The sequence below is a fragment of the Staurois parvus genome, unplaced genomic scaffold (genome assembly GCF_062004578.1).
Source record: "Staurois parvus isolate SC_StPar_1 unplaced genomic scaffold, SC_StPar_1.0 ptg000179l, whole genome shotgun sequence".
NCBI lineage: Eukaryota > Metazoa > Chordata > Amphibia > Anura > Ranidae > Staurois > Staurois parvus.
Genome location: NW_028317975.1, coordinates 1,414,251 through 1,442,247, shown reverse-complemented (window position 1 = coordinate 1,442,247; position 27,997 = coordinate 1,414,251). Strand labels below are relative to the sequence as shown.

At 43.3% G+C, this 27,997-nt stretch overlaps 1 protein-coding gene across 1 annotated transcript in view; it reads right to left on the bottom strand.

The window, feature by feature from the left end:
* LOC149462245 (contactin-associated protein-like 5) overlaps window positions 1–27,997 on the bottom strand; it is a 689,962-nt gene that overhangs the window by 520,031 nt on the left and 141,934 nt on the right. Inside the window, exon 3 of the mRNA XM_089677184.1 lies at window positions 26,796–26,989. Within this exon, the coding sequence (XP_089533310.1) occupies window positions 26,796–26,989 (194 nt within the window). The remainder of the gene's footprint in view (window positions 1–26,795; window positions 26,990–27,997) is intronic.

Genomic DNA, 27,997 nt, shown 5'->3' with positions numbered 1-27,997 from the left:
CTCCAGACCTCATGGAGCTCCAGCCAGCACCAGGCTGATGATGAAAGGCTGAGTCCCGAGGATCTAGTGTGCTCCACCTGCTGCAATCCCCCTCTGAGTATACTGGTGCCAGCACTGCACATACAGCAATCCACAGCCAGCCAGCAGGGAGATGTTGGCTGCAACACAGACATTGGATCATGGTGTATGGTAGCTCATACACCTTGCACAAGCTGCAGAGTAGAGGCAACTAGTGCCCATGCTAGTGCGTCCCCAATGGAGAAGTCACTAGAACAAAGTGCCAGAACTTGTTCCAGCACTGGACTCCACTCCGCGACTCAGCCTTGATTCACCGGAATGCTGGGACGTACACCAAACCCCGGGACATTCCCGGAGAGTCCGGAACGGTTGGGAGGTATGGCTATGATCAGGGGCGGACTGACAACTCATGGGGTCCCCGGGCAATAGGGGATTATGGGCCCCTGCGTCCTTGCCCACACTCAAACCGCACCCAAAAAAAGCCCATGAAAGGTACCAGGGGCATCTCATGGGGCCCCCTACTGACCCTGGGCCCTCGGGCAGTGCCCGAGCGCTCGAATGGTCAGTCCACCCCTGGCTATGATCTCCACTGCTTTTAATAGAAGTCCTCCACTCTAACTCTACTAATTTACTAGGAATCCTGGGGGTCTGTGTTAACTCAATTGCTCTTATGAGATGTTCTGAGTGTCTTTGTGACCTCCACTGTATAACCAATATATCCTAAGGCCTTTTTGACTTCCATTGTTTTTGTGAGGCTTCTGTAGGCCTCTATGATCCACAACATTTTCAGAGTAGTCCGGTACACCAATGTGATCTCATCTGAATAAACAAGAAGTCCTAGGAAGTAATGAAAGTAATAAGGGATGCAGCGCTACATTCAAATCATATAAATATGTGAATGTGGGATCCTAAATCATCAAATTAAGTGAAATTAAATAACAATGACAATGTTAACAATACATATCAATACGTGCTCGTTAATAATATCATCAACACAAATAAAGTAAATAGCTCAAAACTTATATGAAAAACCCCATCCATATATATATGAATGAAACAAAATTACACATATATATGGTGTAATCACACGTGCCTATTGTGAAGTGAAATAACTATAATAATAATACAAATAAAATTATATCTCAAAGTCCAAAAAATATATACTAATGGTGACAAAACAGTAAATGGTGCTTCCAAATAATACTGTTAGTGACCCTAAGTGAAACTCGTGCAAATTTCTGAGTGCGTCCAAATCTGAGAATCCAACCACCATCTGGATTAGCCTCTCACCTCATCTCTTCGACCCTTGCGGATCAAAGAGCAGTAGTGGATCCCTCTCACGGATCCTCCAAGCACTGAAACACTCCAAGGGTAGTTTTCTCAGAAAAATATTCCCACACTGGCTCTTCTCCAGGAAAAGTTGCAGTATCAATCTCTCAAATGAGACAAAGGAATCCTCCCAGATGAAGTCACATGACATTGTGACGCAACGCGTCGGCTTGACGTGGTGACGTATTTCCGGCGTGGCGGCCATCTTGGTACACCTGTGTATTCAGCTGTACACCCAAACAGATATATCCTCATCTGAAAGCATGAGGTTTTTTCTTGGACTGGCTGCTACGTAAGTGTAATGCAAAAAATGCTGTTTGTCTCTATGGTATAATTAAATATACTACACTATGGGAGGATTCCTTTGTCTCATTTGAGAGATTGATACTACAACTTTTCCTGGAGAAGAGCCAGTGTGGGAATATTTTTCTGAGAAAACTGCCCTTGGAGTGTTTCAGTGCTTGGAGGATCCGTGAGAGGGATCCACTACTGCTCTTTGATCCGCAAGGGTCGAAGAGATGAGGTGAGAGGCTAATCCAGATGGTGGTTGGATTCTCAGATTTGGACGCACTCAGAAATTTGCACGAGTTTCACTTATGGTCACTAACAGTATTATTTGGAAGCACCATTTACTGTTTTGTCACCATTAGTATATATTTTTTGGACTTTGAGATATAATTTTATTTGTATTATTATTATAGTTATTTCACTTCACAATAGGCACGTGTGATTACACCATAAATATGTGTAATTTTGTTTCATTCATATATATATGGATGGGGTTTTTCATATAAGTTTTGAGCTATTTACTTTATTTGTGTTGATGATATTATTAACGAGCACGTATTGATATGTGTTGTTAACATTGTCATTGCTATTTAATTTCACTTAATTTGATGATTTAGGATCCCACATTCACATATTTATATGATTTGAATGTAGCGCTGCATCCCTTATTACTTTCATTGTATATAATCACTGGTATATGATTTGATGTTAGCAGCTTTCTTTGGGATTTAGATACACATTTATTTTGTTTAAAATTTCAAATAACACTTGAGAGCGCAGGAGGTTCACACCATCACTGTTATAAACAAGAAGTCTTAGGGGGTGTCTGGAAGTTCCATTTCTTTTCCGAGAAGGTTTGAGGGCCTCTTTAATCTCCACTCCATAACTAAGACACCCTGGAGGCCTCTGTGACCTTCATTGCCTAAGTGAGAAGTTCCGGACTCTTCGGTGTGTTATATCTGACTAATTAAACTTGCAGGAAAGTGGGACTGTTGCTTTTGAAAGATGAAACCTGGCCTGTTGCTTTGATGAAGTGTTCCACTTTCTTTGCTCTACTTTTATAACGCCAGAATGAAATATGTTTTTGCATCCATTAAATTAGAATTCATGAATCAGAACATGCTTTATTTTCAGTTACCATTTTCTTCGCTGGATATTTAGCAGCACATTGTCTCTGATGCAAGAGGGAGCTAGAAGACCGTATTCGTTTAGAGAACTAGAAGTCAGATTTGCAGGCATGGGTCTCCTTGCTGCAGTCAAATTATTTCTTCTGTATTTCCTGCGTGTCCCTGTGGTCTATAAGAGTGCTGAGAGGATAATTCAGAGAGCAAAATCCATTGTTTCCACTTACCACTTTCCTCCACATTATTAGAGTTCAATAGCTTGATGCTGAGTCAAAAGGTGAGGAACGTAAACATGTATCTTTGCTATGACTCCTAGCTTAGAGACATAGATTCTCAAGAGCAGCTCTATAACTAGACCAATGCACAGACACTTACTGGTTAGACTCAGAGCAATAAAAGGAAACAGAGCATGATTACGTAACTATTTTGTCAAGTATTTATATCATTTACCCATTGAAAAACTGCAATCCTGGTTTAATTATGCTGATCGACTGATGAGGCAGCAGAATCCCTGTCAGTCATTGAATTCTGAAATCCCCATTGATTTCTTCCAACAGAAGGTTCAACTTAGAAAGTTCAAAAGCCAGCATACTGACTCCAGGAGCATGTCATAAGAACCAACTAGGAGACCCAAAAGAACCCTTTTCATTTCACTTTCTGCATACAAGGGAAGGGGGAATAAGTTCACCCTGCAGACTAAGCATTATTTGTTACTTACGACTGTGTATCAAAGTTCATGTAAATTCTCAAAAACTTATATAATGCAGTACAGTAGATGCAGTAGTGTGGGGAAGGGCACAGAAGTGGCCTGTTGTAGCTGGTCTTACATTGGTGGTCAGTGGAAAGAATGTCCCTTACATTGGTGGTCAGTGGGAAGAATGTCCCTTACAATGGTGATCATTGGGAAGAATGTCCCTTACATTGGTGGTCAGTGGAAAGAATGTCCCTTACATTGGTGTTCAGTGGAAAGAATGTCCCTTACATTGGTGATCAGTGGAAAGAATGTCCCTTACATTGGTGATCAGTGGGAAGAATGTCCCTTACATTGGTGGTCAGTGGAAAGAATGTCCCTTACATTGGTGTTCAGTGGAAAGAATGTCCCTTACATTGGTGATCAGTGGAAAGAATGTCCCTTACATTGGTGATCAGTGGGAAGAATGTCCCTTACATTGGTGGTCAGTGGGAAGAATGTCCCTTACATTGGTGGTCAGTGGAAAGAATGTCCCTTACATTGGTGTTCAGTGGAAAGAATGTCCCTTACATTGGTGATCAGTGGAAAGAATGTCCCTTACATTGGTGATCAGTGGGAAGAATGTCCCTTACATTGGTGGTCAGTGGGAAGAATGTCCCTTACATTGGTGATCAGTGGGAAGAATGTCCCTTACATTGGTGATCAGTGGGAAGAATGTCCCTTACATTGGTGATCAGTGGGAAGAATGTCCCTTACATTGGTGGTCAGTGGGAAGAATTTCCCTTACATTGGTGCTCAGTGGGAAGAATGTCCCTTACAATGGTGATCATTGGGAAGAATGTCCCTTACATTGGGGGTCAGTGGGAAGAATGTCCCTTACATTGGTGATCAGTGGGAAGAATGTCCCTTACATTGGTGGTCAGTGGGAAGAATGTCCCTTACATTGGTGTTCAGTGGGAAGAATGTCCCTTACATTGGTGATCAGTGGGAAGAATGTCCCTTACATTGGTGGTCAGTGGGAAGAATGTCCCTTACATTGGTGTTCAGTGGGAAGAATGTCCCTTACATTGGTGATAGAGATCCCCCTGCGCTAATATGGAACCTAATTTCTATATGCTGCTAACACCCTATCCTCTACCTAAAAGTGGAAAAATATAAGTGATAAAACATAATAGTGGTGTAGCGCTGATAACTAAATGTGCAAACTCCACAATAATAAGATAAAAAACATAAATCACATAAATGAGTGAATATAAATATATAAGTGATAGATCTATCAAGATCTAGAAAAACAGTGTCTCAAACTGTGATATAACCAGTACACAAAGTGCATATGATGAAGCTGGTCCTATGCCCGGACCCTCATACAGTGACAATACCCAGTCCCACTTGGGACCAAACCCCAAAAGACTAGGTGCTATATACAGTGGATCCCAAAATAAGGGATATGACCACAAATAAAGTGAGTGATATATAAAGTGTATCCCAAAATTGGGATATAAACCAAATAAAGTGACTAGTGAATAATGTTAACCCCTTCAATACCGGGCACTTTTACCCCCTTCTTGCCCAGGCCATTTTTCAGTTTTCAGCACTCTCACACTTTGAATGACAATTGCGCGGTCATACAACATTGTACCCAAACTAAAATTTTATCATTTTCTTCACACAACTAGAGCTTTCTTTTGGTGGTATTTAATCATCGCCGGGGTTTTTATTTTTTGCAAAATTAACAAATAAAAACCAAAATTTTGAAAAAAAAACATGTTTTTCTTTGTTTCTGTTATAAAAGTTTACAAATAAATAATTGTTCTTCATAAATTTAGGCCGAGATGTATTCTGCTACATGTCTTTGGTGAAAATAACCCAAATTAGGATGTATTATTTAGTTTGTAGGAAAGTTATAGAGTTCACAAACTATGGAATAGATCTGAATATTGATCAATCCTGAAGTACTGACAGCCAATCTAATTTCTTGAGGTCCAAGAATGTCAGAACAGTACAGATATCCCCCAAATGTCAGGACGGTACAGATATCCCCCAAATGTCAGGACAGTACAGATATCCTCCAAATGTCAGGACAGTACAGATATCCCCCAAATGTCAGGACAGGACAGATAACCCCCCAAATGTCAGAACAGTACAGATATCCCCAAAATGTCAGAACGGTACAGATATCCCCCAAATGTCAGGACACTACAGATATCCCCCAAATGTCAGGACAGTACAGATATCCCCCAAATGTCAGAACAGTACAGATATCCCCCAAATGTCAGAACAGTACAGATATCCCCCAAATGTCAGGACAGTACAGATATCCCCCAAATGTCAGAACGGTACAGATATCCCCCAAATGTCAGGACAGTACAGATATCCCCCAAATGTCAGAACAGTACAGATATCCCCCAAATGTCAGAACAGTACAGATATCCCCCAAATGTCAGGACGGTACAGATATCCCCCAAATGTCAGGACAGTACAGATATCCCCCAAATGTCAGAACAGTACAGATATCCCCCCAAATGTCAGGACAGTAAAGATATCCCCCAAATGTCAGGACAGTACAGATATCCCCCCAAATGTCAGGACAGTACAGATATCCCCCAAATGTCAGGACAGTACAGATATCCCCCAAATGACCCCTTTTTGCAGAGTAGACAGTCCGATGTACTTCATAAGAGGAATGGCAAGTTTTTTGAAGTTGTATTTTTTTTGTCATAATTTTTCGGAAAATGAAAAAATTAAAAAAAATATTTTCACTATTTTTTTTTTTTTACATACTGTCACCAGTGCAGTACAGTGTAATCATATAACTGGCATGGCGGTGATCAGGGACACTGACTGGCGACAGTATGAAAAAAATATATATATTTTTTTTTTCTTAATTATTTTTTATTACATTTTTTTTTTATTTTTTTTAAGATTTTTTTTCATATTTTACTTAGACCAAAGTAGTACAATGTTACCATAGTAACATTGTACTACTTTCGGGAAGTGATCAGTATTTTTTTTTTTTTTTTTTTACACAATTTGCTTATAGCAAAGAATTACTTTGCTATAAGCAAGCATTTACCTGAATGACATCGATTCATTCAGGTTTTTTTTTTTTTTTTTTTTTTGTGCTTAGCTGTGATTTGGCCACAGCTAATCACATGACATGTGCATGTGACCTGCTGTGACCATTCACAGCTAGACACTAGTATACAATGGATGGCATGAATGAAGCCATCCATTGTATACAACTGTCATGTGACCTGCTGTGATTGGTCACAGCAGGTCACATGGTACCGGCAACGGGGTCGGATCTGTCATCGGCCGTGTCCGAGGTATACGGCCGGTGACAGATTGCACCGCTACGCGGCTCTGCAACCGCGCAAACTGCGCATGTGCGGGAGGACGCCAAATGGCGTACACCCCAGAAAGGTAATGCATTTTTGCTGTCGCCAAACGGCTATAGGCCGGGCGGCAAATGGTTAAACACAGTATATAAACATAAACTTCATAAACGCATAAAACGATAAAAAGTGTCCAACAAATTGCCAAGATTAGCAAAGATGGCAATGACTGCCAAAATGTGCCGATATCTTCAAACCACGTGCTATAGTGCTGGTGCAGATGGTGAGCATAGATCCTTAGATGGCAGGCATGCCCCCTCACCTCCTCTTTGTGACCCAAAAGGGTCAACACGCCTCTTGGATCACCCTGGATCCTACAGGTACCAACTCTCCAGGTCGCTCTGATTCCACTGAACCTCACTGGTAACTTCCTTCCAATATAAATCCCTCTTCCATCCAGGGATAAACACAGTGCAGGCCAATAATTGAGTATCACATTACAGCCATGAAAGGACAAAAAGACGAGTCTCCCATAGTGCAACACTGTTTAATATGTTAAAAGCATGTTAATGCAATATTTATCAATAATATTAGTGTAATATTTGGCGATTTAACATGCTTTTCACATATTAATAGTGTTGCATTATGGGCGACTCATCTTTTTGTCCTTTCATGGCTGTAATGTGATACTCTGTAGGACTTTTCTTCTGCTTCTTTTTCATTGCAGGTAAATAATGGATTCCAAGCAGAAGTGTCATTGAGTTCCTGATGGAGGGGAGCAGGCTGTCCAACATCCACAGAAGGCAACAGAATGTTTGAGAATACACCGTTGATAAGAGCAATGCCTTGTCATTGGCGACTTGTCAATGGTGTCATCTCCATAAACATTCTGTGGATGTCTGACAACTTGCAGCTCTCCTCCCTCAAGAACTTAATGTGGGCACATTGATTCTGCTTGGAATCCATTATTTACCTGCAATGAAGAAGATGAAGAAGAGTTACTATAGAGCATTGGTCTCCAAACTACAGACCGGGGGCCACTTTCTTCCATTATTGCCATTATTCAGCCCTTGGGGCACTATTCCTCCTATTGACACCAACAATGGGGAATTATTCCTCCTACTGACACCTCTGATGGGACACTATTCCTCCCATTGACACCAACAATGGGGCATAATTCCTTCCACTGACACCAACAGTGGGCCACTATTCCTACCACTGACACCTCTGATGGGACACTATTCCTCCCATTAACACCAACAATGGGGCATAATTCCTTCCACTGACACCAACAGTGGGCCACTATTCCTCCCATTGACACCAACAATGGGGCATTATTCCTTCCACTGACACCAACAGTGGGCCACTATTCCTCCTATTGACACCAACAATGGGGCATAATTCCTTCCACTGACACCAACAGTGGGCCACTATTCCTCCCATTGACACCAACAATGGGGCATAATTCCTTCCACTGACACTAACAGTGGGCCACTATTCCTCCCATTGACACCAACAATGGGGCATAATTCGTGCCACTGACTCCAACAGTGGGCACTATTCCCTATTCCTCCCATTGACACCAATAGTGGGGTACTATTCCTCACATGGACACAATGATGGAGCATTGTTACTGACACCAGGAGATTTTCTACTTCCACTGGCCACAGTCAGCCCCTCTAAAGTCTTCAGGATAGTAAATTGGCCCTTTGCTTGGAAACCCCTGCTATATAGGAAGAGTTACCCTACCAACATGTGAAAGCTGAACAACCTATGTAAGTTAAAGCGATTCTAAAGATTCATTTTTTTTTAATAATAAACACGTCTATACCTACCTGCTATGTAGTGGTTTTGCGAAGAGCAGCCTGAACCCTCCTCTTCTTCTTGGGCCCCCCCCCCCCAGGCTCTCCTGGCTCCTCCTGCTTGTTGGGTGCCTCCACAACAAGCAGCTTGCTATGGGGGCACCCACTACTCCGTTTGTCCATTCACACGGAGCCGTGACTTGGCCCCGCCCCCTCTCTCTCTCCCCTCTGACTGTGATTGACAATACTTGCTACTATACCTACCTGCTGTGTAGTGGTTTTGCAAAGAGCAGCCTGAACCTAAGACAATACTTGATACTATACCTACCTGCTGTGTAGTGGTTTTGCAAAGAGCAGCCTGAACCCTCCTCTTCTTCTTGGGCCCCCCCCCAGGCTCTCCTGGCTCCTCCTGCTTGTTGGGTGCCTCCACAACAAGTAGCTTGCTATGGGGGCACCCACTACTCCGTTTGTCCATTCACACGGAGCCGTGACTTGGCCCCGCCCCCTCTCTCTCTCCCCTCTGACTGTGCTTGACAATACTTGCTGTCTCAGCCAATGAGGAGGCAGGAGGACCGGGACAGCCAAGGCAGTCATTCACATCGCTGGATCGCGATGAGGCTAAGGTAAGTATTGAGGGGGCTGGAGGAGCTGCTGCACACAGAAGGTTTTTTACCTTCGTAGAATCCATGAAGGTAAATAGACCTTCAGCCTTTACAACCGCTTTAATAAAAAAGTTCTGCCCACTTTTGCATTACTTTCCGTACAGTCCTCATATAAAACACATATTTCGGGAGGTTGTCATTACTGTGATTCAACTAACCAGCATCCAGCTAAAGCAGAAATATCAACTTTAGGTGGAGTTGGCGTTGAGAGATGCAACATTTTTCTGTTCTTGAATACGGTTTCGGGAAGTCCTACTACGTTTGGCTGGCTACAAATTGTTTGTCTTGGTGAAGGAACTTGGCTGGGTTTCATAAACTGTTTGCTGAGAGCAAATTAATGATGCATTTGTTTAGAGAAAAGCTGCAGATTCTCCCACATTCCGGTAAGATAAGTATTCTCTTTCATCTATTTAGAAATAGTTTATTTGTGGTGGAGATGCCAAGTTTGGAAATTGTGCGCTTTAATTGGTGTCGTGAATCTGCTGACAGCTGGTGGTATGGTGCAAACCTGCGGAGGAAGGTCCCCGACTGTGCTGCCGTCCTTTGATGCCTCTGCTGTTTGAAGACTCTCAATATGCTGAATGTGTGGAGAGACTCAACCTTCTGAATGTTGCAGCTCACTGTAGTAACTGAGGTAGGGAACAGCAAACAAAGAAAGCGGAAAAAAAAATATATATACTGCCACTAAGGAGCGCAAAGCCCCTTTTTTTTTATAGATGGGCTTACAAAATGTATTTTTTTTTTTTGCTACGGGCATTGACATATGTATCACTGCCAATGCATGCATCACTTATACTGTAGCCCTTGCCACCCCCCGTGGGCAACAGCAACAGGCTCAGGGATGGACCCATGCACCACAACTTATTTCAGGGTTTTGGACTTTGCGGACACTATGACTTTCACACAAACCAACTGATATACACGTATGGGGATTTTTTTTTTTAACAAAGACATGTAGCAGAATACATTTTTGGCCTACATTTATGAAGAAATTTGATTTTGTTGGATTTTTTTAAATAACAGAAAGTAAAAAATATTGTGGTTTGTTTTCAAAATTTTTGGTGTTTTTTTGTTTATATAATTAAAGAAGTAAAACACAGTGGAAATCAAATACCAACAAAAGAAAGCTCTATTTGTGTGAAAAAAAAACAATATAAATTTATTTTGGATACTGCATGACCGAGCAATTGCCAGTTAAAATAGCGCAGTATTGAATAGCAAAAAAATGCATTGGTAATCAGTGGGAAGAATGTCCCTTACATTGGTGATCAGTGGGAAGAATGTCCCTTACATTGGTGATCAGTGGGAAGAATGTCCCTTACATTGGTGATCAGTGGGAAGAATGCTCCTTACATTGGTGATCAGTGAGAAGAATGCTCCTTACATTGGTGATCAGTGGGAAGAATGTCCCTTACATTGGTGATCATGTGGGAAGAATGTCCCTTACATTGGTGATCAGTGGGAAGAATGTCCCTTACATTGGTGATCAGTGGGAAGAATGCTCCTTACATTGGTGGTCAGTGGGAAGAATGTCCGTTACATTGGTGATCAGTGGGAAGAATGTCCCTTACATTGGGGATCAGTGGGAAGAATGTTCCTTACATTGGGGGTCAGTGGGAAGAATGTCCCTTACATTGGGGGTCAGTGGGAAGAATGTCCCTTACATTGGGGGTCAGTGGGAAGAATGTCCCTTACATTGGGGGTCAGTGGGAAGAATGTCCCTTACATTGGGGGTCAGTGGGAAGAATGTCCCTTACATTAGGGGTCAGTGGGAAGAATGCTCCTTACTTTGGTGATCAGTGGGAAGAATGTCCCTTACATTGGAGGTCAGTGGGAAGAATGTCCCTTACATTGGTGGTCAGTGGGAAGAATGCCCCTTACATTGGTGGTCAGTTGGAAGAATGTCCCTTACATTGGGGGTCAGTGGGAAGAATGTTCCTTACATTGGTGGTCAGTGGGAAGAATGTCCCTTACATTGGTGATCAGTGGGAAGAATGTTCCTTACATTGGTGATCAGTGGGAAGAATGTCCCTTACATTGGTAATCAGTGGGAAGAATGTCCCTTACATTGGTGATCAGTGGGAAGAATGTCCCTTACATTGGTGATCAGTGGGAAGAATGCTCCTTACATTGGTGATCAGTGGGAAGAATGTCCCTTACATTGGTGATCAGTGGGAAGAATGTTCCTTACATTGGTGATCAGTGGGAAGAATGTCCCTTACATTGGTGATCATGTGGGAAGAATGTCCCTTACATTGGTGATCAGTGGAAAGAATGTCCGTTACATTGGTGATCAGTGGGAAGAATGTCCCTTACATTGGGGATCAGTGGGAAGAATGTTCCTTACATTGGGGGTCAGTGGGAAGAATGTCCCTTACATTGGGGGTCAGTGGGAAGAATCTCCCTTACATTGGGGGTCAGTGGGAAGAATGTCCCTTACATTGGGGGTCAGTGGGAAGAATGTCCCTTACATTGGGGGTCAGTGGGAAGAATGTCCCTTACATTAGGGGTCAGTGGGAAGAATGCTCCTTACTTTGGTGATCAGTGGGAAGAATGTCCCTTACATTGGAGGTCAGTGGGAAGAATGTCCCTTACATTGGTGGTCAGTGGGAAGAATGCTCCTTACATTGGTGGTCAGTTGGAAGAATGTCCCTTACATTGGGGGTCAGTGGGAAGAATGTTCCTTACATTGGTGATCAGTGGAAAGAATGTCCCTTACATTGGTGATCAGTGGGAAGAATGCTCCTTACATTGGTGATCAGTGGGAAGAATGTCCCTTACATTGGTGATCAGTGGGAAGAATGTTCCTTACATTGGTGATCAGTGGGAAGAATGTCCCTTACATTGGTGATCATGTGGGAAGAATGTCCCTTACATTGGTGATCAGTGGGAAGAATGTCCCTTACATTGGTGATCAGTGGGAAGAATGCTCCTTACATTGGTGGTCAGTGGGAAGAATGCTCCTTACATTGGTGGTCAGTGGGAAGAATGTCCGTTACATTGGTGATCAGTGGGAAGAATGTCCCTTACATTGGGGATCAGTGGGAAGAATGTTCCTTACATTGGGGGTCAGTGGGAAGAATGTCCCTTACATTGGGGGGCAGTGGGAAGAATGTCCCTTACATTGGGGGTCAGTGGGAAGAATGTCCCTTACATTGGGGGTCAGTGGGAAGAATGTCCCTTACATTGGGGGTCAGTGGGAAGAATGTCCCTTACATTAGGGGTCAGTGGGAAGAATGCTCCTTACTTTGGTGATCAGTGGGAAGAATGTCCCTTACATTGGAGGTCAGTGGGAAGAATGCCCCTTACATTGGTGGTCAGTTGGAAGAATGTCCCTTACATTGGTGGTCAGTGGGAAGAATGCCCCTTACATTGGTGGTCAGTTGGAAGAATGTCCCTTACATTGGGGGTCAGTGGGAAGAATGTTCCTTACATTGGTGGTCAGTGGGAAGAATGTCCCTTACATTGGTGATCAGTGGGAAGAATGTTCCTTACATTGGTGATCAGTGGGAAGAATGTCCCTTACATTGGTGATCAGTGGGAAGAATGTCCCTTACATTGGTGATCAGTGGGAAGAATGCTCCTTACATTGGTGGTCAGTGGGAAGAATGTCCGTTACATTGGTGATCAGTGGGAAGAATGTCCCTTACATTGGGGATCAGTGGGAAGAATGTTCCTTACATAGGTGATCAGTGGGAAGAATGTCCCTTACATTGGTGGTCAGTGGGAAGAATGTCCCTTACATTGGGGGTCAGTGGGAAGAATGTCCCTTACATTGGGGGTCAGTGGGAAGAATGTCCCTTACATTGGGGGTCAGTGGGAAGAATGTCCCTTACATTAGGGGTCAGTGGGAAGAATGCTCCTTACTTTGGTGATCAGTGGGAAGAATGTCCCTTACATTGGAGGTCAGTGGGAAGAATGTCCCTTACATTGGTGGTCAGTGGGAAGAATGCCCCTTACATTGGTGGTCAGTTGGAAGAATGTCCCTTACATTGGGGGTCAGTGGGAAGAATGCTCCTTACATTGGTGATCAGTGGGAAGAATGCTCCTTACATCGGGGGTCAGTTGGAAGAATGCTCCTTACATTGGTGGTCAGTTGGAAGAATGCTCCTTACATTGGTGGTCAGTTGGAAGAATGCTCCTTACATTGGTGGTCAGTGGGAAGAATGATCCTTACATTGGTGGTCAGTGGGAAGAATGCTCCTTACATTGGTGGTCAGTGGGAAGAATGCTCCTTACATTGGTGGTCAGTTGGAAGAATGTTCCTTACATTGGTAGTCTGTGGGAAGAATGCTCCTTACATTAGTGGTCATTGGGAAGAATGTCCCTTACATTGGGGGTCAGTGGGAAGAATGTCCCTTACATTCGGGGTCAGTGGGAAGAATACTCCTTACATTGGTGGTCAGTTGGAAGAATGCTCCTTACATTGGTGGTCATTGGGAAGAATGTTCCTTACATTGGTGGTAATTGGGAAGAATGTCCCTTACATTGGGAGTCAGTGGGAAGAATGACCCTTACATTGGGGGTCAGTGGTAAGAATGTCCCTTACATTGGTAATCAGTGGGAAGAATGTCCCTTACATTGGTGGTCAGTGGGAAGAATGTCCCTTACATTGGTGATCAGTGGGAAGAATGTTCCTTACATTGGTGATCAGTGGGAAGAATGTCCCTTACATTGGTGATCAGTGGGAAGAATGTCCCTTACATTGGTGATCAGTGGGAAGAATGCTCCTTACATTGGTGGTCAGTGGGAAGAATGTCCGTTACATTGGTGATCAGTGGGAAGAATGTCCCTTACATTGGGGATCAGTGGGAAGAATGTTCCTTACATTGGGGGTCAGTGGGAAGAATGTCCCTTACATTGGGGGTCAGTGGGAAGAATGTCCCTTACATTGGGGGTCAGTGGGAAGAATGTCCCTTACATTGGGGGTCAGTGGGAAGAATGTCCCTTACATTGGGGGTCAGTGGGAAGAATGTCCCTTACATTAGGGGTCAGTGGGAAGAATGCTCCTTACTTTGGTGATCAGTGGGAAGAATGTCCCTTACTTTGGAGGTCAGTGGGAAGAATGTCCCTTACATTGGTGGTCAGTGGGAAGAATGCCCCTTACATTGGTGGTCAGTTGGAAGAATGTCCCTTACATTGGGGGTCAGTGGGAAGAATGTTCCTTACATTGGTGGTCAGTGGGAAGAATGTCCCTTACATTGGTGATCAGTGGGAAGAATGTTCCTTACATTGGTGATCAGTGGGAAGAATGTCCCTTACATTGGTGATCATGTGGGAAGAATGTCCCTTACATTGGTGATCAGTGGGAAGAATGCTCCTTACATTGGTGGTCAGTGGGAAGAATGTCCGTTACATTGGTGATCAGTGGGAAGAATGTCCCTTACATTGGTGATCAGTGGGAAGAATGTTCCTTACATAGGTGATCAGTGGGAAGAATGTCCCTTACATTGGTGGTCAGTGGGAAGAATGTCCCTTACATTGGGGGTCAGTGGGAAGAATGTCCCTTACATTGGGGGTCAGTGGGAAGAATGTCCCTTACATTAGGGGTCACTGGGAAGAATGCTCCTTACTTTGGTGATCAGTGGGAAGAATGTCCCTTACATTGGAGGTCAGTGGGAAGAATGTCCCTTACATTGGTGGTCAGTGGGAAGAATGCCCCTTACATTGGTGGTCAGTTGGAAGAATGTCCCTTACATTGGGGGTCAGTGGGAAGAATGCTCCTTACATTGGTGATCAGTGGGAAGAATGCTCCTTACATCGGGGGTCAGTTGGAAGAATGCTCCTTACATTGGTGGTCAGTTGGAAGAATGCTCCTTACATTGGTGGTCAGTGGGAAGAATGATCCTTACATTGGTGGTCAGTGGGAAGAATGCTCCTTACATTGGTGGTCAGTGGGAAGAATGCTCCTTACATTGGTGGTCAGTGGGAAGAATGCTCCTTACATTGGTGGTCAGTGGGAAGAATGTTCCTTACATTGGGGGTCAGTGGGAAGAATGTTCCTTCCATTGGTGGTCAGTGGGAAGAATGTCCCTTACATTAGGGGTCACTGGGAAGAATGCTCCTTACATTGGTGGTCAGTGGGAAAAATGTCTCTTACATTGGTGGTCAGTGGGAAGAATGTCCCTTACATTTGGGATCAGTGGGAAGAATGTCCCCTACATTGGGGATCAGTGGGAAGAATGTCCCTTACATTGGAGATCAGTGGGAAGAATGTCCATTACACTGGTGATCAGTGGGAAGAATGCTCCTTACATTGGTAGTCAGTGGGAAGAATGTCCCTTACATTGGTGATCAGTGGGAAGAAAGATCCTTACATTGGGGATCAGTAGGAAGAATGTCCCTTACATTGGTGATCAGTGGGAAGAAAGATCCTTACATTGGGGGTCAGTGGGGAGAATGCTCCTTACATTGGGGGTCAGTGGGAAGAATGTCCCTTACATTGGTGCTCAGTGGGAAGAATGTCCCTTACATTGGTGGTCAGTGGGAAGAATGCTCCTTACATTGGTGGTCAGTGGGAAGAATGCTCCTTACATTGGGGGTCAGTGGGAAGAATGCTCCTTACATTGGGGGTCAGTGGGAAGAATGCTCCTTACATTGGGGGTCAGTGGGAAGAATGCTCCTTACATTGGGGGTCAGTGGGAAGAATGTCCCTTACATTGGTGGTCAGTGGGAAGAATGTCCCTTACATTGGTGGTCAGTGGGAAGAATGTCCCTTACATTGGTGGTCAGTGGGAAGAATGCTCCTTACATTGGTGGTCAGTGGGAAGAATGCCCCAATTACAAATAAGAAAAAATGATCATTGATGTTACTTATCTAAGAGTAAGAAATTTCGGATTCTATAGAACCCTTTTTGAGAAATGCTGCTCTAGCTAATGAGCACAAAAAGCCTAATAAAACACTTTACAATATTTTTAGGTTAAAAACTGATATTTTTGGTTGCATAGATTGGTGCTGGAAAAAAAAAAGAGCAGTACATGAACTGGGATAACATCACACCTATCTCATACTGAAGAAGGCTGCATTGGAGGTGGCTGTATCACAGTGTTAATTATATCAGGTATCACCCAGCAGATGACAGGGGAAGGAAAGTGCAAACACTGCGCACTGCAACATGTTAAAAAGATTGTTTGCCGCCTGTGTCATCTCAATATGTTCTACAAACACTTTCATTTCACAAGAGATCTGCCACGTCCCGATGCCACGACAAGCTTACAATCAGTCTGAGAAGTCTCAGAGTTTTTGCTGTCGTCGTACTGCATTTGTTGAGATCTTTCTTTTTATACTAATTAACCGCTTACACGCCGCCCTATAGCAGAAATACGGCTACAGGGCGACCTGGGTGCGCAAAATCACGTATATATACGTGATTTTGCAGTTCCGGGTAGGGGCCATTCACGGCCTTGGCTGTCAATCACCGAGTCCCAGTTACTCGCCGGCACCCGGTGATTGCCGAGTATCTCTGACAGGGGAGAGACCTGTGTATAAACAACACAGATCTCTCCCGTCGGCTCCTGCACACTGCTTTTTATGGCTCTGCATAGCACGCTTACAGTGAAACACACACACAGCACGCAGTGAAACAGCACACGGTTAACCCTTTGATCACCCCAGATGTTAACCCCTTTCCTGCCCAGTGCCATTAGTACAGTGTCAGTGCTTTTTATTAGCATTGATCACTGTATTGGTGTCACTGGGGATATCAGTGATGTAGCAAACTAGTTCATCCAGCTAGAAACAGAGTTCTCCTTTACCTTGTTGTATTTGAGGTATTCCTTGAATCATTCCTCACATCCCCCCCCCCCCCTTGCATTCCTGTGAGGCAGACTTTATCTCCTGGCAGATGATGTGGAACAACCAGGCTAAGACATGAGAAGTGGAGCCAGCCCGTCTGTGGAGGTGTCACTTTGGTCACCCAAAGCTATGTAAGCCCCACACCTTATCAACCTGACCCAGAACTGAACATTCCTCAGGTCAAACATATGTTTCATATCATGGAACATGAGCTGGCAGTTTCAGTTTAAAATCTCCCAATGACCACTCCCAAAAGGTGTAGCCAGAGCCCCCCTCCCTTTGTGAGGGACTTTTAAAAAAGACAGGCTGACAAGCCTAGAGAGAGAGTGAAAGTTTTTTTTAACACACAAAGAGATCTCCCAGCAACATCTTAACAAGAGGAGATCAAAGAAATCACCCTGCTCACAACTTGGACTGCAAACCCAGGCTAAGGGCAAGTAACTCAACCCTGTAATCTTCTTCCTAATTATCTCTTTGCTGTGTCTTTATATACATATATATATATTTTTGTGACATCTCTTTGTAAATATTTATTTGCATCCGACGCTTTTAGTAATAAATCTTTCTTTCTGAAAGTGTTAAACTGTTTCTAAGCGCTTACTTGCAATTCACGAATCCCTGCCTTTGAAGAGACGCTACTGTTGGTTATATCTCTGTATAGTAGGTCCGCGGGCCGTGCTATATAGATCAATATTTCAATCATTATAGTGTATATTTGATAACGGGAGCTTCCCAGTCTCCGACAAAAGTGGTGGCGGCAGTAGAGGGTTAGTTGCGTAATTAACCCGACCCAGTAACAAGCGCATTCAGGCTGCAGGCACCGATTGTAGTCCATTAGCTGGGCAATCGCTGTGTAGGGTGCAGCTGGGTGTGGCCTTGTTACGCACGTCACATCGCGGTTTTGGATTGGCCGGCCCTTCGGTCACGAGTTTGGTGAGAAGGTCTGGGGTCTGACGCCGTGGGCGTGATGTATTACTGTTAGTCGCGGCTGTGCGATTGTCGCCTGTTGGTGGCGGCGACCGCGGGTCGTGACAAGTGACACCGAGTCAGTTTCCCCCCCCCCTCCAGTGTCAGAACGCCCACCGCAGTCCCGCAGTCCTGCTATATAAGTCGCTGATCGCCGAAATTACTAGTATTAAAAAAAAATTAATATAAAAATCCAGTATATATACTGCCATTTGTAGACGCTATGACATTCACGTAAACCAATTAACTTACACGTATTGTTTTTTTTTTTTTAGCAAAGACATGTCACAGAAGAAATTTGATTTTTACATTTTTTTTTACTGGACATGTTTAATAGCAAAAAGTCAAAAGTATGGTTTTTGTTCTTAAAATTTTTTTGTTTATAGCACAGAAAATAAAATACATTTCTATTCATGGGGAAAAAAGGACGTAAATTTCAATTGGTTGCATGACCGCGCAATTGTCAGTTAAAGTACCGCTGCACCGTATCGCAAAAAATCCATACCAGGTCCTACAGGTCTGGTATGGATTTTGAGGGAAACTCCACACCAAATTTTTTTTTCAATTGGCGCCTGGTCCTCCAAAATCCATACCAGACTCAAAGGGCCTAAATCCTCTGGAGGGCAAGAGGTTAAAATATTTTGCTTTCCCTAATACACAGTTGACTGCTAAGGTGTACGATTATAAATATGCATATGGAAAAACAATCATAAAATATGGAGAATCAAGAAGGTGAAAAGATAATATCAGATAAATGTTACAATAATCGATGACAATGTGCAACCGAAACTATTTTCTACAAACTATAATGGTGCCTAATAATGCAATGCATGTGCCATACTGTTGGGGCTCGTGCACACTGGGATTAATTTCAAACTCTAACCAAATGCTTCTAGAGCTTTAGTATGGGCTTTAGACAGGCATTAATGAGCTTTAGTAGGGGCCTTAGACAGGCATTAATGAGCTTTAGAATGGGCCTTAGACAGGCATTAATGAGCCTTAGTATGGGCCTTAGACAGGCATTAATGAGCCTTAGTATGGGCCTTAGACAGGCATTAATGAGCTTTAGTGTGGGCGTTAGGCAGGCATTAATGAACTTTAGTATGGGCCTTAGACAGGCATTAACAAGCTTTAGTATGGGCCTTAGACAGGCATTAACGAGCTTTAGTATGGGCCTTAGACAGGCATTAACAAGCTTTAGTATGTGCCTTAGACAGGCATTAACGAGCTTTAGAATGGGCGTTAGACAGGCATTAATGAGCCTTAGTATGGGATTTAGACAGGCATTAATGAGCTTTAATATGGGCGTTAGACTGGCTTTAATGAGCTTTAGTATGGGCCTTAGACAGGCATTAATGAGCTTTAGTATGGGCCTTAGACAGGCATTAATGAGTTTTAGTATGTGCGTTAGACAGGCATTAATGAGCTTTAGTATGGGCGTTAGATAAACTTTAATGAGCTTTAGTATGGGCGTTAGACAGGCATTAATGAGCTTTAGTATGGGCGTTAGACAGGCATTAATGAGCTTTAGTATGGGCGTTAGACAGGCGTTATTGAGCTTTAGTATGGGCCTTAGACAGGCGTTATTGAGCTTTAGTATGGGCCTTAGACAGGCATTAATGAGCTTTAGTATGGGCCTTAGACAGGCATTAATGATCTTTAGTATGGGCCTTAGACAGGCATTAATGAGCCTTAGTATGGGCCTTAGACAGGCATTAACGAGCTTTAGTATGGGCCTTAGACAGGCATTAATGAGCTTTAATATGGGCGTTAGACAAGCTTTAATGAGCTTTAGTGTGGGCGTTAGACAACCATTAATGAGCTTTAGTATGGGCCTTAGACAGGCATTAATGAACTTTAGTATGGGCCTTAGACAGGCATTAATGAGCTTTAGTATGGGCCTTAGACAGGCATTATTGAGCTTTAGAATGGGCGTTAGACAGGCATTAATGAGCTTTAGTATGGGCCTTAGACAGGCATTAATGAGCTTTGTATGGGTGTTAGACAGGCGTTATTGAGCTTTAGTATGGGCCTTAGACAGGCATTAATGAGCTTTAGTATGGGCCTTAGACAGGCATTAATGAGCTTTAGTATGGGCCTTAGACAGGCATTAATGAGCTTTAGTATGGGCCTTAGACAGGCATTAATGAGCTTTAGTGTGGGCGTTAGACAGGCGTTATTGAGCTTTAGTATGGGCCTTAGACAGGCATTAATGAGCTTTAGTATGGGCCTTAGACAGGCATTAATGAGCTTTAGTATGGGCCTTAGACAGGCATTAATGAGCTTTAGTATGGGCCTTAGACAGGCATTAATGAGCTTTAGTGTGGGCGTTAGACAGGCGTTATTGAGCTTTAGTATGGGCCTTAGACAGGCATTAATGAGCTTTAATATGGGCGTTAGACAGGTTTTAATGAGCTTTAGTGTGGGCGTTAGACAGGCATTAATGAGCCTTAGTATGGGCCTTAGACAGACATTAATGGGCTTTAGAATGGGCGTCAGACAGGCATTAATGAGCTTTAGTATGGGCCTTAGACAGGCATTAATGAGCTTTAGTATGGGCGTTAGACAGGCATTATTGAGCTTTAGTATGGGCGTTAGACAGGCATTATTGAGCTTTAGTATGGGCGGTATACAGGATTTATTGAGCTTTGGTATGGGCCTTAGACAGGCATTAATGAGCTTTAGTATGGGTGTTAGACAGGCGTTATTGAGCTTTAGTATGGGCCTTAGACAGGCGTTATTGAGCTTTATTATGGGCATTGGACAGGATTTAATGAGCTTTAGAATGGGCATTAGACAGGCATTATTGAGCTTTAGTATGGGCCTTAGACAAGTGTTAAAACCACACCACAAACGCCTACAAACTGCGGGCCCGTTGCCAGATATGGCCCATTGCCTGCCTAAAGCCTGAAGGACAGTAAACTAGCTCTTTGTTTGGAAAGTTTGGAGACCCCTGGCATAGAGTGTGAACTAAAGCTATAAAACATATGAAAGTCATATCAACAACTCTAAACATTAGCAATAGCTCAAAATCTGCACTCATTAAAAAGTGTCCCGTGTTTTCCATTTATGCAAAATAAAACCCCTCAACCTCAAAAATCAGCAAGGCTAATGGAATGGAAAATTCCATCTACTCCGCCCCAATGAAGGTAAGTGCAGCTCAGGCTGAAGGCCGCTAAGTGCAGGGACCAAAGCTCTCTCATATTAATAAGAGTTTCATCATGGGAGGTCTTGTAGAATAAAACACCCAGAGAACTCCTAATGTTGTATAATGGATATCATACTTCTTCACCATCCATTAAATTCTAGACCACCGGAGTTCAATATTCGCAGCGATCGTAGTTCTGCGAGAGGAAAAAAATCCTATTGGTTCGATTCCTTTTGCCTTAGAGAAAAGTGGAGCTCTTAAGGAAAGTCCACAACACTGGCTTCTATGACTTCCATTTAATTTATTATGGCTACTACAAAAAAGAAAATTCCAGAGTCTGCTGTTTTCAGAATTTCCCTGCATGAGTACTTCCTTTATTCCAATACGAATGCTCCAACCTTCATGTCTGCGTTGGCTTAACCACTTGCATACCGGGGCCAATTCTAACACTTCTCTCCTACATGTAAAAAAATCAACGTTTTTTTTTGCTAGAAAATCATTTGGGACCCCCAAACATACAGTTGCAAGAAAAAGTCAACCCGATTAAAATGCTGTGGCATGACCTTAAGAGAGCGATTCACACCAGACATCCCCTGAATATTGCTACACTGAAATAGTTTTGTGAAGAGGAGTGGTCCAAAATGACTCCAGATCGTTGTGCAGGTCTGATCTGCAACTACAGGAAACGTTTGGTTGAGGTTATTGCTGCCAAAGGAGGGTCAACCAAGTCCAAAGGTTCACATACTTTTTCCTCCCTGCACTGTGAATGTTTACATGTTATGTGCAATTAAACCATGGCAACATCTAATGTTTGTGTAGTATTATGTTCAGCAGACTGTGTTCTTCTATTGCTGTGACTTAGATGATGTTCAGAGCACATTTTATGCCCAATTCATGTAAAACTCCACGTAATCCCAAGGGGTTCACATACTTTTTCTTGCAACTGTATATATATAAATATAAATATATATATATATATATATATATATATATATATTAAAGCACAGGCCCTAGAAAATAAAATGGTGGATGCTGCAATTTTTTATGCTTTTTTTTGGAGAAAATGCACTTTCAATGAACTTTAGCGAACACAAACACAACAAAATACCTAATTTTTTCGTAAAATATAAAAAGATGATGGTACGCCGAGTAAATAGATAGCACAATTGAAATTAAAATTGGAACACAACCAAACTATGTTACATTAAATTATCCATAGGCAACAATGTAAAGGCCTTTACAGGTTACCAGTCTAGAGTTACACAGGAGGTCTGGTGCTAGAATTATTGCTCTCGCTATAACATTTGCAGCCATACCTCACACGTGTAGTGTGATCGCTATTTACATATGTGTGCTTCCGACACTTGCATTAGCCTTTGTGTGTGAGCACTAAGGGACAGGCACGCTTTAATTTTTTTTAAATGTTATTATTTACACTGTACCTTTAATTTTTTTATTCATTTTTATTGCTATCAAAAGGGATGATTGACATCCCTTGTGATAGCATGGGCTATGGCAGGTCCTCTTTATGGAGAGATATGGGGTCCATGAGACATCTTTATGGAGATATCTGGGGTCTATGAGACCTCATTATGGAGATATCTGGGGTCTATGAGACCTCTTTATGGAGATATCTGGGGTCTATGAGACCTCATTATGGAGATATCTGGGGTCTATGAGACCTCATTATGGAGATATCTGGGGTCTATGAGGCCTCATTATGGAGATATCTGAGGTCTATGAGACCTCTTGATGGAGATATCTGGGGTCTATGAGACCTCATTATGGAGATAAATGGGCTCTATGAGACCTCCTTATGGAGATATTTGGAGTCTATGAGACCTCTTTATGGAGATATCTGGAGTCTATGAGACCTCATTATGGAGATATCTGAGGTCTATGAGACCTCTTGATGGAGATATCTGGGGTCTATGAGACCTCATTATGGAGATTTATGAGCTTTATGAGACCTCTTTGTGGAGAGATCTAGGGTCTATGAGACCTCATTATGGAGATATCTGGGGTCTATGAGGCCTCATTATGGAGATATCTGAGGTCTATGAGACCTCTTGATGGAGATATCTGGGGTCTATGAGACCTCATTATGGAGATAAATGGGCTCTATGAGACCTCCTTATGGAGATATTTGGAGTCTATGAGACCTCTTTATGGAGATATCTGGGGTCTATGAGACCTCATTATGGAGATATCTGAGGTCTATGAGACCTCTTGATGGAGATATCTGGGGTCTATGAGACCTCATTATGGAGATTTATGAGCTCTATGAGACCTCTTTGTGGAGAGATCTAGGGTCTATGATACCTCATTATGGAGATATCTGGGGTCTATGAGGCCTCATTATGGAGATATCTGGGGCCTATGAGACCTTTTTATCAAGATATATGGGGTCTACGAGACCTCTTTATGGAGAGATCTGGGGTCTATGAGACCTCTTAGATATCTGGGGTCTATGAGACCTCTTTATGAGAGTTCTGGAGTCTGAGACCTCTTAGATATCTGGGGTCTATCAGACATCTTTATAGATATCTTGGGTCTATCAGACCTTTTAATGGAGAGATCCGGGGTCTATGAGACCTCTTAGAAATCTAGGGCCTAAGACATCTCTTTATGGAGATTTGTGGGGGTTTATGAGACCTCTTTATGGAGAGATCTGGGGTCTATGAGACCTCTTAGATATCTGGGGTCTATGAGACCTCTTTATGGAGAGATCTGGGGTCTATGAGACCTCTTAGATATCTGGGGTCTATGAGACCTCTTTATGGAGAGGTTTGGGGTCTATGAGACCTCTTAGAAATCTAGGGCCTAAGACATCTCTTTATGGAGATTTCTGGGGGTTTATGAGATCTCTTTATGGAGAGATCTGGGGTCTGTGAGACCTCTTAAATATCTGGGATCTATAATACCTCTTTATGGAGATATCTTGGGTCTATGAGACCTCTTTATAGAGAGATCTGTCGTCTATGAAACCTCTTAGATATTTTGGGTCTATGAGACCTGTTTATGGAGATATCTGGGGTCTATGAGACCGCTTTATGAAGAAACAAAACCAGAAGTGACAAAATCCTCATCGCTTCTGGTTTCTGACATCATACAGTAGGAAGAACAAGATCAGTTCTTATCACTGTGTAAAGGTAAGCCAATGCTGCCAGTGGCATCCTTACTGGGCTCCCTGTTCACTCGGGAGAGCCCAGTAAAGGCAGTGGTAGCAGAGGGGTGACCCACACCGCCGCCTGTAAAGGTAATCCAGCAGCTCTATAGCCACCAGGATTACTTTAGTCTTCTAGAGAATCAACCAATGTAAAAACAATACTAAGATTATGAATGCAGCTGCAGTCATGATCCTACTGATATGCCCACTTCAATACCAGGACGTATATGGCCATATGGCGGTATTGAAGTGATAGACCTTATTATGGAGGGATCTGGGTTCTATGAGACCTCTTAGATATCTGGGGTCTATGAGACCTCTTTATGGAGACATCTTGGGTCTATGAGACCTCTTTATGAGAGTTCTGGAGTCTATTAGACCTCTTAGATATCTGGGGCCTAAAAGACCTCTTTATGGAGATATATTGGGTCTATCAGACCTTGTTATGGAGAGATATGGTGCCTAGGAGACTTTTTAGATGTCTTGGGTCTATGAGACCTCTTTATGGAGAGATTTGGGGTCTGTGAGACCTCTTAGAAATCTAGGGCCTATGACACATCTTTATGGAGATATTTGGTTTCTATGAGACCTCTTTATGGGGAGATCTGGGGTCTATGAGATCTCTTAGATATCTGGGGTCTATGAGACCTCTTTATGGAGATATTTGGGGTCTATGAGACCTCTTTATGGGGAGATCTGGGGTCTATGAGACCTCTTAGATATCTGGGGTCTATGAGACCTCTTTATGGAGATATTTGGCATCTATGAGACATTTTTATGGAGAGATGTGTTATCTATGAGACCTCTTATTTATCTTGGGTCTATGAGACCTCTTTATGGAGGCATCTGGGGTCTATCAGACCTCTTTATGGAGAGATCTGGTGCTTTGGAAACCTCTTAGATACTTTGGGTCTATGAGACTTTTTTTTATAGAGAGATTTTGGGTCTATAGGACCTTTTAGAAATCTAAGGCATATGACACATCTTTATGGAGATATCTGGGTTCTATGAGATCTCTTTATGGAGATATTTGGGGTCTATGAGACCTCTATATGGAGATATTTGGGGTCTATGAGACCTCTTTATGGAGATACCTGGGGTCTATGTGACCTCTTAAATATCTGTGGTCTATGAGACCTCTTTATGGAGATATTTGGGGTCTATGAGACTTTTTATGGAGAGATATGTTATCTATGAGACCTCTTATATATCTTGGGTCTATGAGACATCATTATGGAGATATCTGGAGTCTTTGAGACCTCTTTATGGAGGCATCTGGGGTCTATCAGACCTCTTAATGGAGATATCTTGGGTCTATCAGACCTCTTTATGGAGAGATCTGGTGCCTAGGAAACCTCTTAGATATCTTGGGTCTATCAGACCTCTATATGGAGAGATCTGGTGCCTAGGAAACCTCTTAGATATCTTGGGTCTATGAGACCTTTTAATAAAGAGATTTGGGGTCTATAAGACCTTTTAGAAATCTAAGGCCTATGACACATCTTTATGGAGATATCTGGGTTCTATGAGATCTCATTATGGAGAGATCTGGGCTCTATGAGACCTCTTAGATATCTGGGGTCTATAAGACCTCTTCATGGAGATATTTGGGGTCTATGAGACCTCTTCATGGAGATATTTGGGGTCTATGAGACCTCTTTATGGAGATATTTGGGGTCTATGAGACCTCTTTATGGAGAGACCTGGGGTCTATGAGACCTCTTAGATATCTAGGGTCTATGAAACTTCTTTATGGAGATATACGGGGTCCATGAGACCTCTTTATAGAGAGATCTGGCTTCTATGATACCTCTTAGATATCTGGGGCCTAAAAGACCTCTTTATGTGCCAATCCCAAGTCGCGGAAGTGTGAACTGAGCCTGATGATGTTCCTGCACTACTTTGATGCGATTTTGATGCGACTTTACACTCTCTGGTACTCAAAGTCGTATCAAAATAGTGAAGGAGCCTGCGACTTTGAAAATGTTCCTGCACTACTTTGATGCAACATGTGTGGTAGTGGAGTCGCGCTCAATACGTTTCTATATGGAAAACGCATAACAAAACGCAACATTTTTTGTGTGGTTCCATTGAAGCCTGTTTCACCAAAAACACAATCTGCTGCAGGAAACACAAGTCCCTTACCCCATCCAAAACGCATAGATGTGAGCATGCTGCCTAGTAAACCATGTTAAATAGACTGTAGTGCGTTTCTGCAAAACGCACTAAAAAAAAATGCATAGGTGTGAACCAGGCCTTAGATAGCACTGTCACCGATGACTCCCAATCACATCCAGTCACTATGACCACACAATGAAGAAGCCCAGGAAACGCCTTTGGTGTCGAGATCGCCGTAAAGAGGAGGGTGGAGCCCGGCAGGAAGGGGTTCAAAGACATATTTTAGAAGCATCAACCGCAATAGATTAAAAAAAAAAAAATTTGATAAGCTTTCGAAATCTGATTCCTACCCAGATGGTGTTATCGTGGTGATACGGTTTCCAGTTGCGTCCCGTGTCGCTGAACATCACATTGAAGCGCGTTACCCAGTCGGAACTCCCGTATCTCCCTTGCGTCGCTGCCCCCGTGATGTCAAATCTCTCTCCCAGATCGATTTGTAGCCACTGCTTTCCGTTCGATTCCAGCGGGGTCCAGCCACCGGCTCCTGCAACAAAAAGCGCAAAACGAAAAAAAATAAATAAATAAACATCAACCATCGAAAATATAACGGCTGTATTGTTCTGCGATTATCCTGAAAAAGAACAATTATCCAATCGCCATTATGACAGATGGGGATCTCGAGCTCCGGGGTAAGGATTGGTTTCAGCACCACAGACAGCGACACTTTATTCTGCCAGGATTTCCTATTCATCGATCGCAAACATTCCACGTGCCGCTGGTGGTGAGATCAGCACCGGAGTAAAGATTAACGCCAGCAATGTCGCACGCTGCGATGGAACATTATATCCTTCCGGTAACCACTTCTTGACCGCACTAAAGCCAAATGATGGCTACAGAATGCTCGTCCAGTTCTGGGAGGGCGTCATAGGTTGTCCCCCCAGAAGGCACCCCCAGCGGCACGCACCCGGCACTCTCTGTGATCGCTGTGTTCTTTGGACACAGCTGACCACTTGACTATGGTCAAGGGCCAATCACAGCGACCTTTTACAACGTGATCATCTGTGTCCAATCATGTCCAGGGGCGGACTGACCCTTTGGAAACTCGGGCACTGCCCGAGGGCCCGGGGTCAGTGGGGGCCCCATGAGATGCCCCTGGTACCTTTTTCATAGGCTTTTTTGAGTTTGGGCAAGGACACAGGGGCCCCATGATCCCCTATTGCCCGGGGGCCCCATGAGTTGTCAGTCCGCCCCTGAACATGTCCAATCACAGCTGATCACCATGTGAAGAAACTGGCCGGTTGTCATGCTGTCACAGAGTGAGGAAAGTGCTGCTGATAACCAGCAACTGTAAAAGGAGACATCTGCACTGATAATCACTGTCCTGGTTATCAGTGCAGCCCCATAAGTGTCCGACAGTGCTGTCCAGCAGTGCTCTGTAGTGCTGCCAATCTGTGCCCATCAGTGCTGCCAGTCAGTGCCACCTATCAGTGCCCTTCAGGGCTGCCTATTAGTGCCCATCATTGCCACCTATCAGTGCAGCCTCATCAGTGCT